Source organism: Rhinatrema bivittatum, chromosome 9 (assembly GCF_901001135.1).
Source record: "Rhinatrema bivittatum chromosome 9, aRhiBiv1.1, whole genome shotgun sequence".
Classification (NCBI taxonomy): Eukaryota; Metazoa; Chordata; class Amphibia; order Gymnophiona; family Rhinatrematidae; genus Rhinatrema; species Rhinatrema bivittatum.
The window spans coordinates 33,154,153-33,166,860 of NC_042623.1; the positions used below are offsets into that span (position 1 = coordinate 33,154,153).

The following is a 12,708-nucleotide window of genomic DNA, read 5'->3' on the forward strand; positions in this document are numbered from 1 at the left end:
CGTCCCTCAATCTAACCTTACACACTCTAATTTCATTAGGATTTCCACCAGGCAAGAGACTGGCAGAGTGAGTCCGTTACGTGGACAATGGTCGACAGGGGCTGAATGCTTTGAGTCCATTGAGACCTTAGAGTCCCACTGCATGACTCTCATGGCCAAACAGGCCATTCGTGTGACCTGAACTGAGGACGCCATGTGTCCCAGGAGGATGAGAAAGTGGCGTGCAGTCGCGGAGTGCTGAGACTGCAGCTGGTGTGCACAAGACACGAGAGTGAGAGCTCATTGTTGAGGCAGAAAAGCCTTTGCCTGCAAGGTGTCCAAATATGCCCCAATGAACGATAAGGTTTGAGATAGGACTAAAGAGGATTTGTCGTAGTTGAGCAGACGATTTTAAAGTATTATCCACTATGATGCCTAGATCTTTTTCCTGGGTGGTAGCTCCTAATATGGAACCTAACATCGCGTAACTACAGCAAGGGTTATTTTTCCCTATATGCAACACCTGGCACTTGTCCACATTAAATTTCATCTGCCATTTGGATGCCCAATCTTCCAGTCCTGCAAGGTCCTCCTGTAATGTATCACAGTCTACTTGTGATTTAACTACTCTGAATAATTTTGTATCATCCGCAAATTTGAAAACCTCACTCGTATTCCTTTCCAGATCATTTATATATATATATATTGAAAAGCACCGGTCCAAGTACAGATCCCTGAGGCACTCCACTGTTTACCCTTTTCCACTGAGAAAATTGACCATTTAATCCTACTCTCTGTTTCCTGTCTTTTAACCAGTTTGTAATCCACGAAAGGACATCACCTCCTATCCCATGACTTTTTAGTTTTCTTAGAAGCCTCTCATGAGGAAATTTGTCAAATGCCTTCTGAAAATCCAAATACACTACATCTACCGGTTCACCTTTATCCACATGTTTATTAACCCCTTCAAAAAAATGAAGCAGATTTGTTAGGCAAGACTTCCCTTGGGTAAATCCATGTTGACTGTGTCCCATTAAATCATGTCTTTCTATATGCTCTACGATTTTGATCTTGAGAATAGTTTCCACTATTTTTCCCGGCACTGAAGTCAGGCTCACTGGTCTATAGTTACCCGGATCGCCCCGGAGCCTTTTTTAAATATTGAGGTTACATTGGCCACCCTCCAGTCTTCAGGTACAATGAATGATTTTAATGATAGGTTACAAATTTTAACTAATAGATCAGAAATTTCATTTTTTAGTTCCTTCAGAACCCTAGGATGCATACCATCCGGTCCAGGTGATTTGCTACTCTTTAGTTTGTCAATCTGGTCTACTACATCTTCCAGGTTCACAGTGATTTTGTTCAGTTTGTCTGACTCATCACCCCTGAAAACCATCTCTGGAACTGGTATCTCCCCAACATCCTCATTAGTAAACACGGAGGCAAAGAATTCATTTAGTCTTTCTGCAATGGCCTTATCTTCCCTAAGAGCCCCTTTAACCCCTCTGTCATCTAATGGTCCAACCGACTCCCTCACAGGTTTCTTGCTTTGGATATATTTTAAAAAAATGTTATGAGTTTTTGCCTCTATGGCCAACTTCATTTCAAATTCTCTCTTCGCCTGTCTTATCAATGTTTTACACTTACTTTACACTTAACCTGGTTTTTGGTCGGCTCATGAAACCACCATTCGAGCATCTTCACTCTTGTGAACTTTATCTCACATGGAAAGTGTTTTTCCTTTTGGCAAACACTTCAGCTCGCAGAGTTAGTGAATTACAGGCCCTAGTTACCTATCCGCCTTACACTAAACATCTGCAGGACCGGGCAGTACTCCGCACTCACCCTAAATTCTTACCTAAGGTAGTTTCGGATTTTCAACTCAATCAATCCATCATACTACTTACCTTTTTTCCCAGGCCCCATTCCAGTCCAGGAGAGCAAGCTCTGCATACCCTTGACTATAAACGGGCTCTAGCATTCTATCTAGACCATACAGCTGCCCACAGGACAAGCACTCAATTGTTCGTCTCTTTCCACCCTAACAAATTAGGACATCCTGTGGGTAAGCAGACTCTCTCCTCCTGGTTAGCGGACTGCATATCCTTTTGCTATCAGCAAGCAGGTATTCCATTTCAAGACCGTGTTTAAAGCACACTCTGTGAGGGCCATGGCGACTTCAGTAGCGCACCTGCGAACGGTGCCGCTTCCTGACATTTGCAGGGCTGCCACCTGGCGTTCTCGCCACACCTTTGCAGCCCACTATTGCTTGGACAAAGCCGGAAGACAAGATTCCATCTTCGGCCAGTCTGTCCTGCGTAACCTATTTCCAACGTGACGTACCAACACCCTTCCGCCTGCCCGGTGGGGTTCAGGATGCCCTCTACCAAATTCCACCCCAGTTGTTGTGCCTGTTGCACGCCTTTGGGTACATTTGGTGCATGCTCGGACATCCTCAGCTCGGTACTCACCCATATGTGAGGACTACCATCCTGCTTGTCCTGTGAGAAAGCAAATGTTGCTTACCTGTAACAGGTGTTCTCACAGGACAGCAGGATGTTGGCCCTCATGAAACCTGCCCGCCGCCCCGCGGTGTTGGGTTCGTAATGTTTTATTATTTTATTTTTCGGCACTGCCTATAGCTTTTAAATAAGACTGAAGGGGGACCCCTGCTGGCTGCAGGGTTAGTGCCATGCTGGGCATGCCCAGTAGGGGCCAGTCAAAGTTTTGGAAACTTTGACAAAAGTGTTCTGTGATTGGGCTCTATCCTGTGATGTCACCCATATTTGAGGACTAACATCCTGCTGTCCTGTGAGAACACCTGTTACAGGTAAGCAACATTTGCTATATCCCTGGGAGATATAGAGAGTTCCCTGGCAAGCCAGCCAGGAGAAGCACTACTATCTGTCTCAATCTGTACATCAGTTAATTCTTATTTTATAGATAGAACAGGCGATCTCAGGTAAGTCCCTAAATTGCATGAACCTATGGGAGTATCATGTACACAATTTCTCATGTCAAAAAGAAGATAAATTAGACCTATGTTACCCTGATTCCCAAATTGGGGCCTACTTGCCTGGTGTTCACTTCAATCTTCTGTTAATCCTTTGTCCTGTCATTTTTTTACCCTCAGGGAAATCGGCATGACTTAGGCTGTTTTTACAGCCTGAGATTCTGACCCTTTCTTTCTGCTTATTGTGACCCTATGACCACCCATTACAAGTTTTTGACAGCTCCGGCTGCTGTCCAGATGTCTCCTGTAATTTCTCCAAATCAGGTTCAATAGGGTATTTAGAGTTCACATGGCCAGAACTGCAAACAGGCCAAGGCAGCAGAGGATTCTGGGTCAATCAGTCGCCAAGTTGGTCTCAGACTCAGGCACACACATCACATATCTGCCATCTTACTTTGCTCCCCTACAACCTGGTTGCTTCTAAAGCATAAAATATTTTAAAAAGTGTATTTGAAAAGTGCACACAGTCCAAAAAAAGCCATTCAAACCAAGTCAGCATGGTGTACATTTATTTACCTTACTCGATACTTCATTACTTGCAGGGAATCCAACTCTTGCCCAAATACAGAGTAAATGGCACTTGACATCGCTCTTTATTTAAATATTCAAACCCAGAAGTGATGATGCCCCATCAAGCAATATCTTTGGAGGGATTTAATACCTCCTTGACAGGGCAAAACCAAAGGCCTTTGTTGGAGGTGGGAAGATTTTACAAATGTGAGCTTTGGTTTGTGTTTGAAATCACATGCCATGAATTAATTGATTGTGAACTGTTTGTGGTACGATATGAAACAGTGAAATATAAATATAAAGACATAGAAACACAGTAAAACAAATTGATTTTTAATGATACAGTGAAGCTTAGCAGTTATTCACATAAGAGATTATTGCTGGCCAAGTATGAAGTGTTTGGTGTGTGCTGATTCTAAAATGTAAAAGTTTTTTTTATAGCTGGTGCTGAACAATAGAAGCATACGAATGTACCATTTTTTATTTTTTTTTTTGCTTTTTTTTTCTACAAATGTTTGTTTACATTTTTCAATTATACTTGTTTGAAGTTATGGTTAATTTTGTAGATTAAACATTTTTGGTCAAACTCTTTTCCTTGATTATTCATAACTATATAGTTTGAATCTTTTTGTGAATATCTCCCATTGTATTTATCTTTATTTTTGGCAGGATTTCCCAGCATGGTTGGAACAATTTGTTTAGTTACTCGGAACAAGCAGCATCTGCGTTGCTGTCAGGATCAAGACTCTTTGATTCTAATACAGCTGTTGCAGCAGGAGTAGGTTGGTCAGAGGTGGTGTTGGAAAATAAACACCTTATTCGGACTGAATTGCATGCAGCCACTATGATTGAATATTGTAGGGCTAAAAGAATTCCACGGGGATTGAGAATATATAAAGAGCCCCATTTGTTTCGTGATGATGAGGCGTTTATTGATCGATGGAATGCGATTCTTAATAATTGTTCGCGTAATTTGATGTTGTTAATTATTGAAACAGCGAAGAAGTCAGCAGCTGTACTGAGGAATGAGGTTGATAAGAAGATAACTGCTTTGGAAAAAAAAACCATTGCAGCTGTCTTTGAGGTACAACTAGAAGATTTTAATAAGCAAATGGAATTGTTCAAGAATAAGGTTAGGAAGATTAAAGTACGTAAATTTCATCGAGATGAATTAGATTATAGTAGTAACTGTGTTTACCCATGGATGAGTAAAAATGCTAAACATATTACTACATGGAAAAAAGCCTCATTTGACAGCTCTGCAAATAAGTCCCGTAGTGAAGGTACTCAGCCTTTTTTACGAACACACCGGCAACAGCAACTACCAGAAGCACGGAGCCTTCAGACTCGCCATCACAGTCAGCAGTGGGAGAAGAAAATGATTCAGATTCGAGATAAAAGGCCCTTTCAGTATTTAACTTATCGTTACGGATTTTGATAAAGGATAAAATTAATGTGCTAAATAAAGGCTTTATTTGCTTCAATTAGTAAGTATAATCCTTTTATTATGTGAGTAGACTTCAACGTATAAAAGTTGCAATTTTTTTTTTTTTGCCATTCAGCTGGCATCTCCTCATGATATACCTAGAGTGCTTCAGAAATTGAAGTGGATGCCATCAGGTCCTGTTGATCCATTAATTATAGCGTTTGAGAGTTTAATGTTGCAGCATCTGGCTACTATGGAGAAAATACCTACCAAACAATATAAAAATTTCTGTAAGTCAAAATTGGCAGCAAAGGTCAATTTACAGCAAGATTTGTCTATTGTTAAGCCTGCTGATAAAGGGGGAAAGGTGTGGTGTTAGATTGATCAGCATGCATTTCTTTAATTCCTATCAGTTTTTTTATGCTTTTTTTTTTAAATACATTTGTCAGAGAATCCCACCTCTCGGATATTGCTTTGGATACAGCAGATACTTGAGGCACATGCTACAAATTAAAACAAAGTTTGACTTTCTAATGAAGAAAAAAACCACCATTCTTGTATTTCGTTTGGTTCCAAAGATGCTTAAATCATTGGAAGATCCACCAAGATGTCTGATAGTGTCAAGCATTGGCTCAGTTTTGGAGTAGTTGTCTGTCTATTTGCTGATACTTTTGTGTGACCACTAGTAGGAGATAAATCATCCTATATTAAAGAGTGCACAATTCATTTAAGTTTTAAATGAGGATCAAAAGGTGAACCTTAGTTGGATTTTGGCTACTGCCGATATTATAATATGTAAATATTCCTCAAGATGCAGCAATTGCTGTAATAAAGAAGAGTCTAGATTCACTGGAAATTTCACAGAAACTTAAACAATTTGTTTGTGATCTTGCATCCATTGTTTAAGTGGCAAATTTTGTTTCCTTGTGACCAGTTTTTCAGCAAATAAAAGGGACTGCTATGGGCACAACGATGTTGCCCTCTATTGCGTGTTTGTTTGCGTCTGTGTTTGAAGTTCACCATATTTATACATCTCCATATTGGTCACGGATTACATTATGGAACTGCTTCTTTGATATATTTTTCATTTGAAAAAATTCTTTAGACTGCTTATTGAAATTTGGTTAATGGCTGAATAGCAAGGATCCAAATTTACAGTTTACACTACAGAATGATCTACATTGTATATAAAAAATGCCATATTGGGTCAGATCAAGATCCACTGAGTTCAGCATCCTGTCTCCAACAGCAGGATGTTGGAGACAGGAGACATCCTGCTGTTGGAGACAGGAACATCCTGCTGTTGGAGACCAGTCTGGGTCACAAGTACCCAGCAGATCCTAAAAAGCAGATAAGCAATAGCTTTCTCTGATCTACTTGGCTAATAGTTTTTTGGGCTTTTCCTCCAAGAACTTGTCCAAACCTTTTTTTAAACCCTTGCTATGCAAGTTGCCTTGACCACATCCTCTGGCAATAGATTCCACAGCTTGATTCTGTGTTGAGTGAAAAATTATTTTCTACAATATGTTTTAAATACACTGGTTATTAGTTTCATGGAGTGTTCCCTTGTTTTAATACTTTTTGAAAGGGTAAATAACTGTCCTTTATCAGTTCTGCCTAACTCATAATTTTATAAACTTCTGTCATATCCTCTCTCAGGCATTTCTTTTCCAAGCTGAAGAACCCTAACCTGGGTAGCCTCTCATCATCAAATGAAAGCTGTTCCATTCCCTTTATCATTTTTGTTGCCCTTCTCTGTACCTTTTCTAGTTTTGCTATATCTTTTTTGAGATGACATCCCCAGAACTGCACACAATACTTAAGGTGTGGTTGCACCATGGACAGAAATTATGATATTTTCCATTTTATTATCTATTCCTTTTTGGATTATTCCTATCCTTGTTTACTTTTTTGACCACTGCCGCATACTGTGCTGAGAATTACAATGTATTGTCCAAAAGAACTCCACGAGCTTTTTCCTATATGGCGACTCCTAATATGGAACCCAGCATTCTGAAACTGTGGTTGGAATTATTTTTTCCTATGTGCATCACTTTGCACTTTTCCACATTAAATTTAATCTACCATTCAGATGCCTAGTCTTTCAAACTCCTTCTGTTTTAACAACTTTGAGTCATTTTGTATCCTCTGCAAATTTGATCACTTCACTTGTTCCCTTTTCCAGCTCATTTATGAATGTTAAACAGCACAGGTTCCAATATAGATCCCTGTGGTACACCATTAATAACCTTTCCCCATTTGGAAAACGTAACATGTAGTTCTAGCTGTCTTTTAACCCGCTACTAATCCACAATATGACACTGCCTCCTTTCTTATGATTTTTCAATATCATGAGTAATGTCTCATAGGGGACTTTGTCAAATGCCTTTTGAAATTCTAAATACACACTGTATCAGCCAGCACACATTTATCTACATATTTGTTTATAACCTTCAAAAAATATACTTGGTTTGTTAGTCAAGACTTCCCTTTGCTAAAACCTTGTTGATTCTTCCTCATTAAGCTATATCTATATAGCCAGTGATTTTATTTTTTTATAAATAGCTTTGACCATTTTGCCCTGCACCATCATCATGCTCACTGGTTTGAGTTTTCCCGGATCGCTCTGGAGCCCTTTTAAAAAATTGGAAGTAACATTGGCCACCCTCCAGTCTTCAGGTATTTTGGCTATTTAAAATGATAGAATACAGATTTCATGTTTGAGTGTTCTCAGTATACTTGTGGGGGAGGGATGGATAGATCTGGTCCTAGTGATTTGTTATTCTTTAGTTTGTCAATTTGATCTATTACATCCTTCATTATCATAGATATTTGTTTTGCTGAGAATTCATTTTTTCTGCTATTTCCTTGTCTTTCTGAACACCCCTTTTACCTGTTGATCATCTAGTAGCCTAGCTGATGCCCTCACAAGCTTTTTGCTTCAAAAACTTGAAAAAAGGTTTTATTTATTTTTGCCTTTATGGCAAGCTTCTTCTCAAATTCTCTTTTGGCCTGTCTTATAATTCTTTTACATCTAACTTGCCAGTACTTATGTTTTTGTCTGTTTGCTTCATTTGCTTTCATTTTTTGAAAGATTCCCATTTGGCTTTAACTGCCTTTTTCACATCGCCATTAAACTATATTGTTTGCTCTTCCTGGAACCTTTTTTAAATGCACGGGTTACATTTTATCTGTGCTTCCAAGATGGTATTTTACAATGTCCATGCCTCATGCAAACTTTTTAACCTTTGCAATCTCTCGTTTTCGTTTTTTCTATTTCCTCATTCTATCATAGTCAGCCTTTTTATGTTTAAATTCTTACTGAAATAAAGAATGATCAAAAAGCACCCAGTATACATTTTCTTCTGCACACCAGACAACATTATATAGACCGTTTATGTATTTTCCATAATGTTTTCGCCACATATAGTGGAATCTAAAATGACAGTAAAGAATATCCCTGCTCTTCTCCCATCAGAATTCATTAAGACTTAAATGTGTTTGTTAAAATGATAAAAAGAAACACTGAAAAGAATAGACACCACAGGATGTATTCATATACCCAATGTCATTTCTTACCTATTCCTTCCCATCCTCTTACCTGTCTTACATCCTTTATTCTCTAATTCCTCTTCTTTTCTCCCCCATTTCCCTCCTCAATTTCTTCTTTCTTCTCGCTAAGCCCTTCTGATCCTATCATATTAATAATTCAGTATTTCCCTGCTTGCCCTCACCAAAATCTGTTGAATGTCTCCCTTTTTAAAGTTATACACTACTGAAGTAGTTTTACTTAATGTCTCTCTTCCAGTGATTATGTCAAATTTGATTGCAGGATCATTATTGCTAAGTGACACCACCATAGTAACCCTTTGCATCAGGTTGTGAATTCCACAGAGGACTAAATCTAAATTATCTGCCCCTCTAATTGGTTCATTGGCTCCATAAAAGAGTCATTTATGGCATCAAGAAACTTAACCTCTCTAGCATATCTCGATGAGCTATTGACCCAATCAGTACTGGAATAATTGAAATTTCCCATTATTATTGTGTTAATAAATGTATTTGCCTTTCTAATTTCTGCTTTCTTTATCTTGCCCAAGTGGATGGTAATATACACCCATTGCTATACTCCTAGCATTACTTATGGAATTTCTATCCATAAGGATTCCATAGTGCATTTTGTTTCCTATAGGATTTCTATTCTGCTTGACTCTATACCATCCTTTTATATAGTGCCACCCCCCACCAATTTTATGTGCCCTGTCACGTCAGTATAATTTATACCCTGGTATCAGTGTCCCATTCGTTATCCTTCGTACATCACGTCTTTGAGAATCCTATAATTTTCATATCCTCATATAATGCAATACATTATAACTCATCAATCTTACTGTTCAGACTTCTGGCATTTGCATACAGTGTGTTATTTTTATTTGTATTCACAGCCTGCTTATTATTTAAAACAGTTATGTAATTGCATAACCAGTAAAATTTACAGAAGAAGCAGGAAGTATAGAGTTATTCACATCTGAGGCTGTTCATTTGCATCCTTTTGTGCTACTTCAGCCTTAAACACAACCTCTCTACTAGGATAGTCTAACTTCCCTGTTTTGTGACTATCTTGAAGGATACCTCCCTCCATACCATGTACTTCTAAGTGATGGTCAGTTTAAAAGCTGCTCTATATCCTTTCTAAATGTTAGCACCGGTTGCTGTGTTCCAGCATGGTTAAGATGGAGCCTATCCCATCGGAATAGGCTCCACCTTCCCCAGAATGTTCTCCATTTCCTAACAAATTTAAAGGTTCCTTCCATGTGCCTTCGTCTCATCCACTCGTTGAAACTCGGGAGTTCATCCTGTTTTTGAGGTCCTGTGCATGGAATGGGGAGCATTTGTTCTGAATTTGTTTCCTTTCTAAAAACCTAAATTTATCCTCCAGAGCCTCCTTCCTATGTCATTAATACACAACAGCTGGCTGCTCCCTAGCACAATAATATCCTCTCTAGGTGGCATGTGAAGTACACCAGGCACACAAGTTACCAGGCAATCATCATACTTGCCAGCCACCCAGCTTTCTGCATTTATAATGATTAAATCACCAGCTACAACTGCAGTCCTAACCCCTTCCTTCTGGGCGCATGCCCCTGGAGACCCATCTTCAGTATGAGACAATTAAAGGCATCACCTTAAGGGTAGGCCCTAGCTACAGGAATACTTCCTGCCACACTAAGGTGATAGTCTCCTTCCTGGGGACCTCACTGCTCCAAAGCAGCACAGGGGCTGCTGGATTGGAGTTGGGAGTGCTTGTTATGTCTCTGAAGGTCTCCTCTGTAAATCTTGGGCCTCCAGGGATCAGACTCATTCTCTGAGAGCTAGGAGCTCTTTGCACTGGACTCCCACTAGACAGGTCCCATCTCACTGCTGGAGTTCTTTCTGCATCTTGATTTTTGTTCACTTGTTAGTTTTTAAAACAGTTGAGAGGTCAAATCTAAGGGTTTTATAAAGTGTGATAATTAGTCATGGTTTATGTTTGTCAGTGACCAATAATAAGACCGAAATTAGTCAATTACTAAAATCAGGATTAATTACAAGTTCTAAAACTCTAATAGTTTTTATTTTGAAGATGTTCCTCTTAGATGGACAAAATAATCTGTACATCTGAAAATATGACACGGGTAAGCTGGGGGAATAAAATACTAATGTCTGGTTGCCCAGAAACCAGTTTCTCACACCTCAAATCAAGCAAGTGACCTTTGGGAAACTTACAATTATAAACATAGAATTTGATTCTAACATTAAACCATAGACAAGATTAATTCAAGCTCTTAAACTACTTAATAGCACAGAAACAAATACATAGCAATTGTTTAACCTGCTAGCAAATTTCTTTCCGAGATTTAAGCACTCTTTCCCAGCAAGTCCAACTTACCCATCAGCCAGTGCAGCTTCTGCATTCAGCACCTCCTCAGATTCATTTCTTGACAAACAATTTTTTTTTTTTTTTTAATGGAGGAACGATTTGGGGCATCTATTTTAGAAAACCCACAGATAAAAATATTTTACATTATTATAGCCATTGTCTGAAGAAACTTTGAGTTATTATTGCAGTGGATATCTTTTTGCTTTTAAGTACAGGAATAACATCAAGCAAATGATGTGACCAGGTGTTTCCTTTAGAAGAATTATCCAGTATCAAATGTGTTTTTAAGCATGCCCATGGCCTAATAGGGAAAATCTGCTATTGGGGATTGGAAAAAGTTCTGAGGAGATATATGTGCATGGTCCCGTATTTGTCTTTAGCAAGATAGGTTAAGAAGATTATTCTCAGACACTGGAAGATTTTTGACAACATATTCAATGTTTCTGAAGCCACTAATTTTTGCATTTCAGAGAAGTAGGAGTTTGAGGGATTATTTGGTCACACCTGTGTTGTAATCTTCTCCCACTATAAATAATGCCAGTGAACATGGACATTTTAAATGTGGTAATTTTGTATCTTATGACACTGTAAGGGAGTTGAAAGTTTTACACACCCTCACTTGAAAATCCCTTACACCCTACCTGGCTACTTTGATTGCTGTTCACAGCACGTGATCTATGCTATTGTCTGCCCCTGTTCATTGATATACATTGGTCAAAGGGGCAACTAAGTCTGGATGGCTGAACATAGCAACTGCATTCACACTAAGCAGAATGAAGCTCCTTTAGTTGACTAGTGAGGTACACTGAGTCATTCGGTTGAAGATTAAAAATGTTTTGTAGTTAAGGAAGTTAATTTACTAAGAGTTGGGCGTGTTATCCAGAGATTGGTTCATCGGGAGCAACAGTAGATTTTCACTTGGTGGACTCTTTACCCATTGGGTTGAACAATGATTTAGAGTGGCAAGCTCTTTTGTGAAACGTGGGAGCTGATAGTTTTTGACATTAGTTTCTTTGGTGGTAGGTATTTTTTTGTAAATTATGAATGAACAATTTGTAAGATTACTTCTGGGTTTGAATATTTAAATGAAGAGTAACGTTGAGTATTGTTAACTCGGCCTTCAGACAAGAAAAGGATCCCGTGCAATTAATGAAGTAATCAGTAAGATAGATAAGTATATACCAAGCTGGGTTAGTCTGGGTTTTTTTTGTTGTGCACATTTTTCAAATACATTTTTATAAATATTTTTGTTTTAGAGGTAACTGAGTATATGGTGGAAAAGAGAGGGCAGATGTTGACACCACATCAGGCAACATTTTTTAGAAAAAAAAACCAGGGCGAAACAAAGGCTTTTGTTGGAATGTTTTATAGATGTGTACAGGAGGTAATGATATCATGTATCATGAACTAGTTGATGTGACCTGCGTCAGGAAAAAATATTGGGATATAACTATAAAAACATAGAAACAATATAAGAAACAAATTAGTGATTTGTAATTATACAATCAGGTTGAATAGTTTTTCACATAAGACACAATTCGTGGATGTGTTTTTTGATGGTACCTAGTGATTATAAAATTTAAAAGCTTTTTATAGCTGGTGCTGAACAATAGAAGCATATGAATGTACCAATTTTTCACTTCTCTCTTTTTTTCCCAATAATCTTTTTTTTTTATTTTCTTATATACTCGTTTGAAGTTAGGGTTAACATAGATTTAAAAGTTTGGTCATACTCTTTTCCTTGCTTATTCATAAATATATATCTTTGAACTCTTTAGTGAATATCTACCATAGCATTTACCTCTGATCTGCAAAACATACTATATGTTTTCATTGAGAGAGCAATTATAGAAATAT

At 38.3% G+C, this 12,708-nt stretch overlaps 1 protein-coding gene across 5 annotated transcripts in view; it reads left to right on the plus strand.

Moving 5' to 3' along the window:
• Positions 1-12,708, plus strand: part of PPP6R2 (protein phosphatase 6 regulatory subunit 2) — a 399,948-nt gene that overhangs the window by 373,131 nt on the left and 14,109 nt on the right. For 2 of the 5 annotated variants that reach the window (XM_029615589.1, XM_029615591.1), the window contains one exon: positions 4,175-4,994. The exons of 2 other annotated variants lie outside the window; for them this stretch is intronic. In XM_029615589.1, the coding sequence (XP_029471449.1) occupies positions 4,175-4,943 (769 nt within the window). In that variant the 3' untranslated portion in view covers positions 4,944-4,994. Of the gene's footprint in view, positions 1-4,174; positions 4,996-12,708 lie in introns of those variants that run through there. One more of the 5 variants, XM_029615590.1, reaches the window with a different exon arrangement.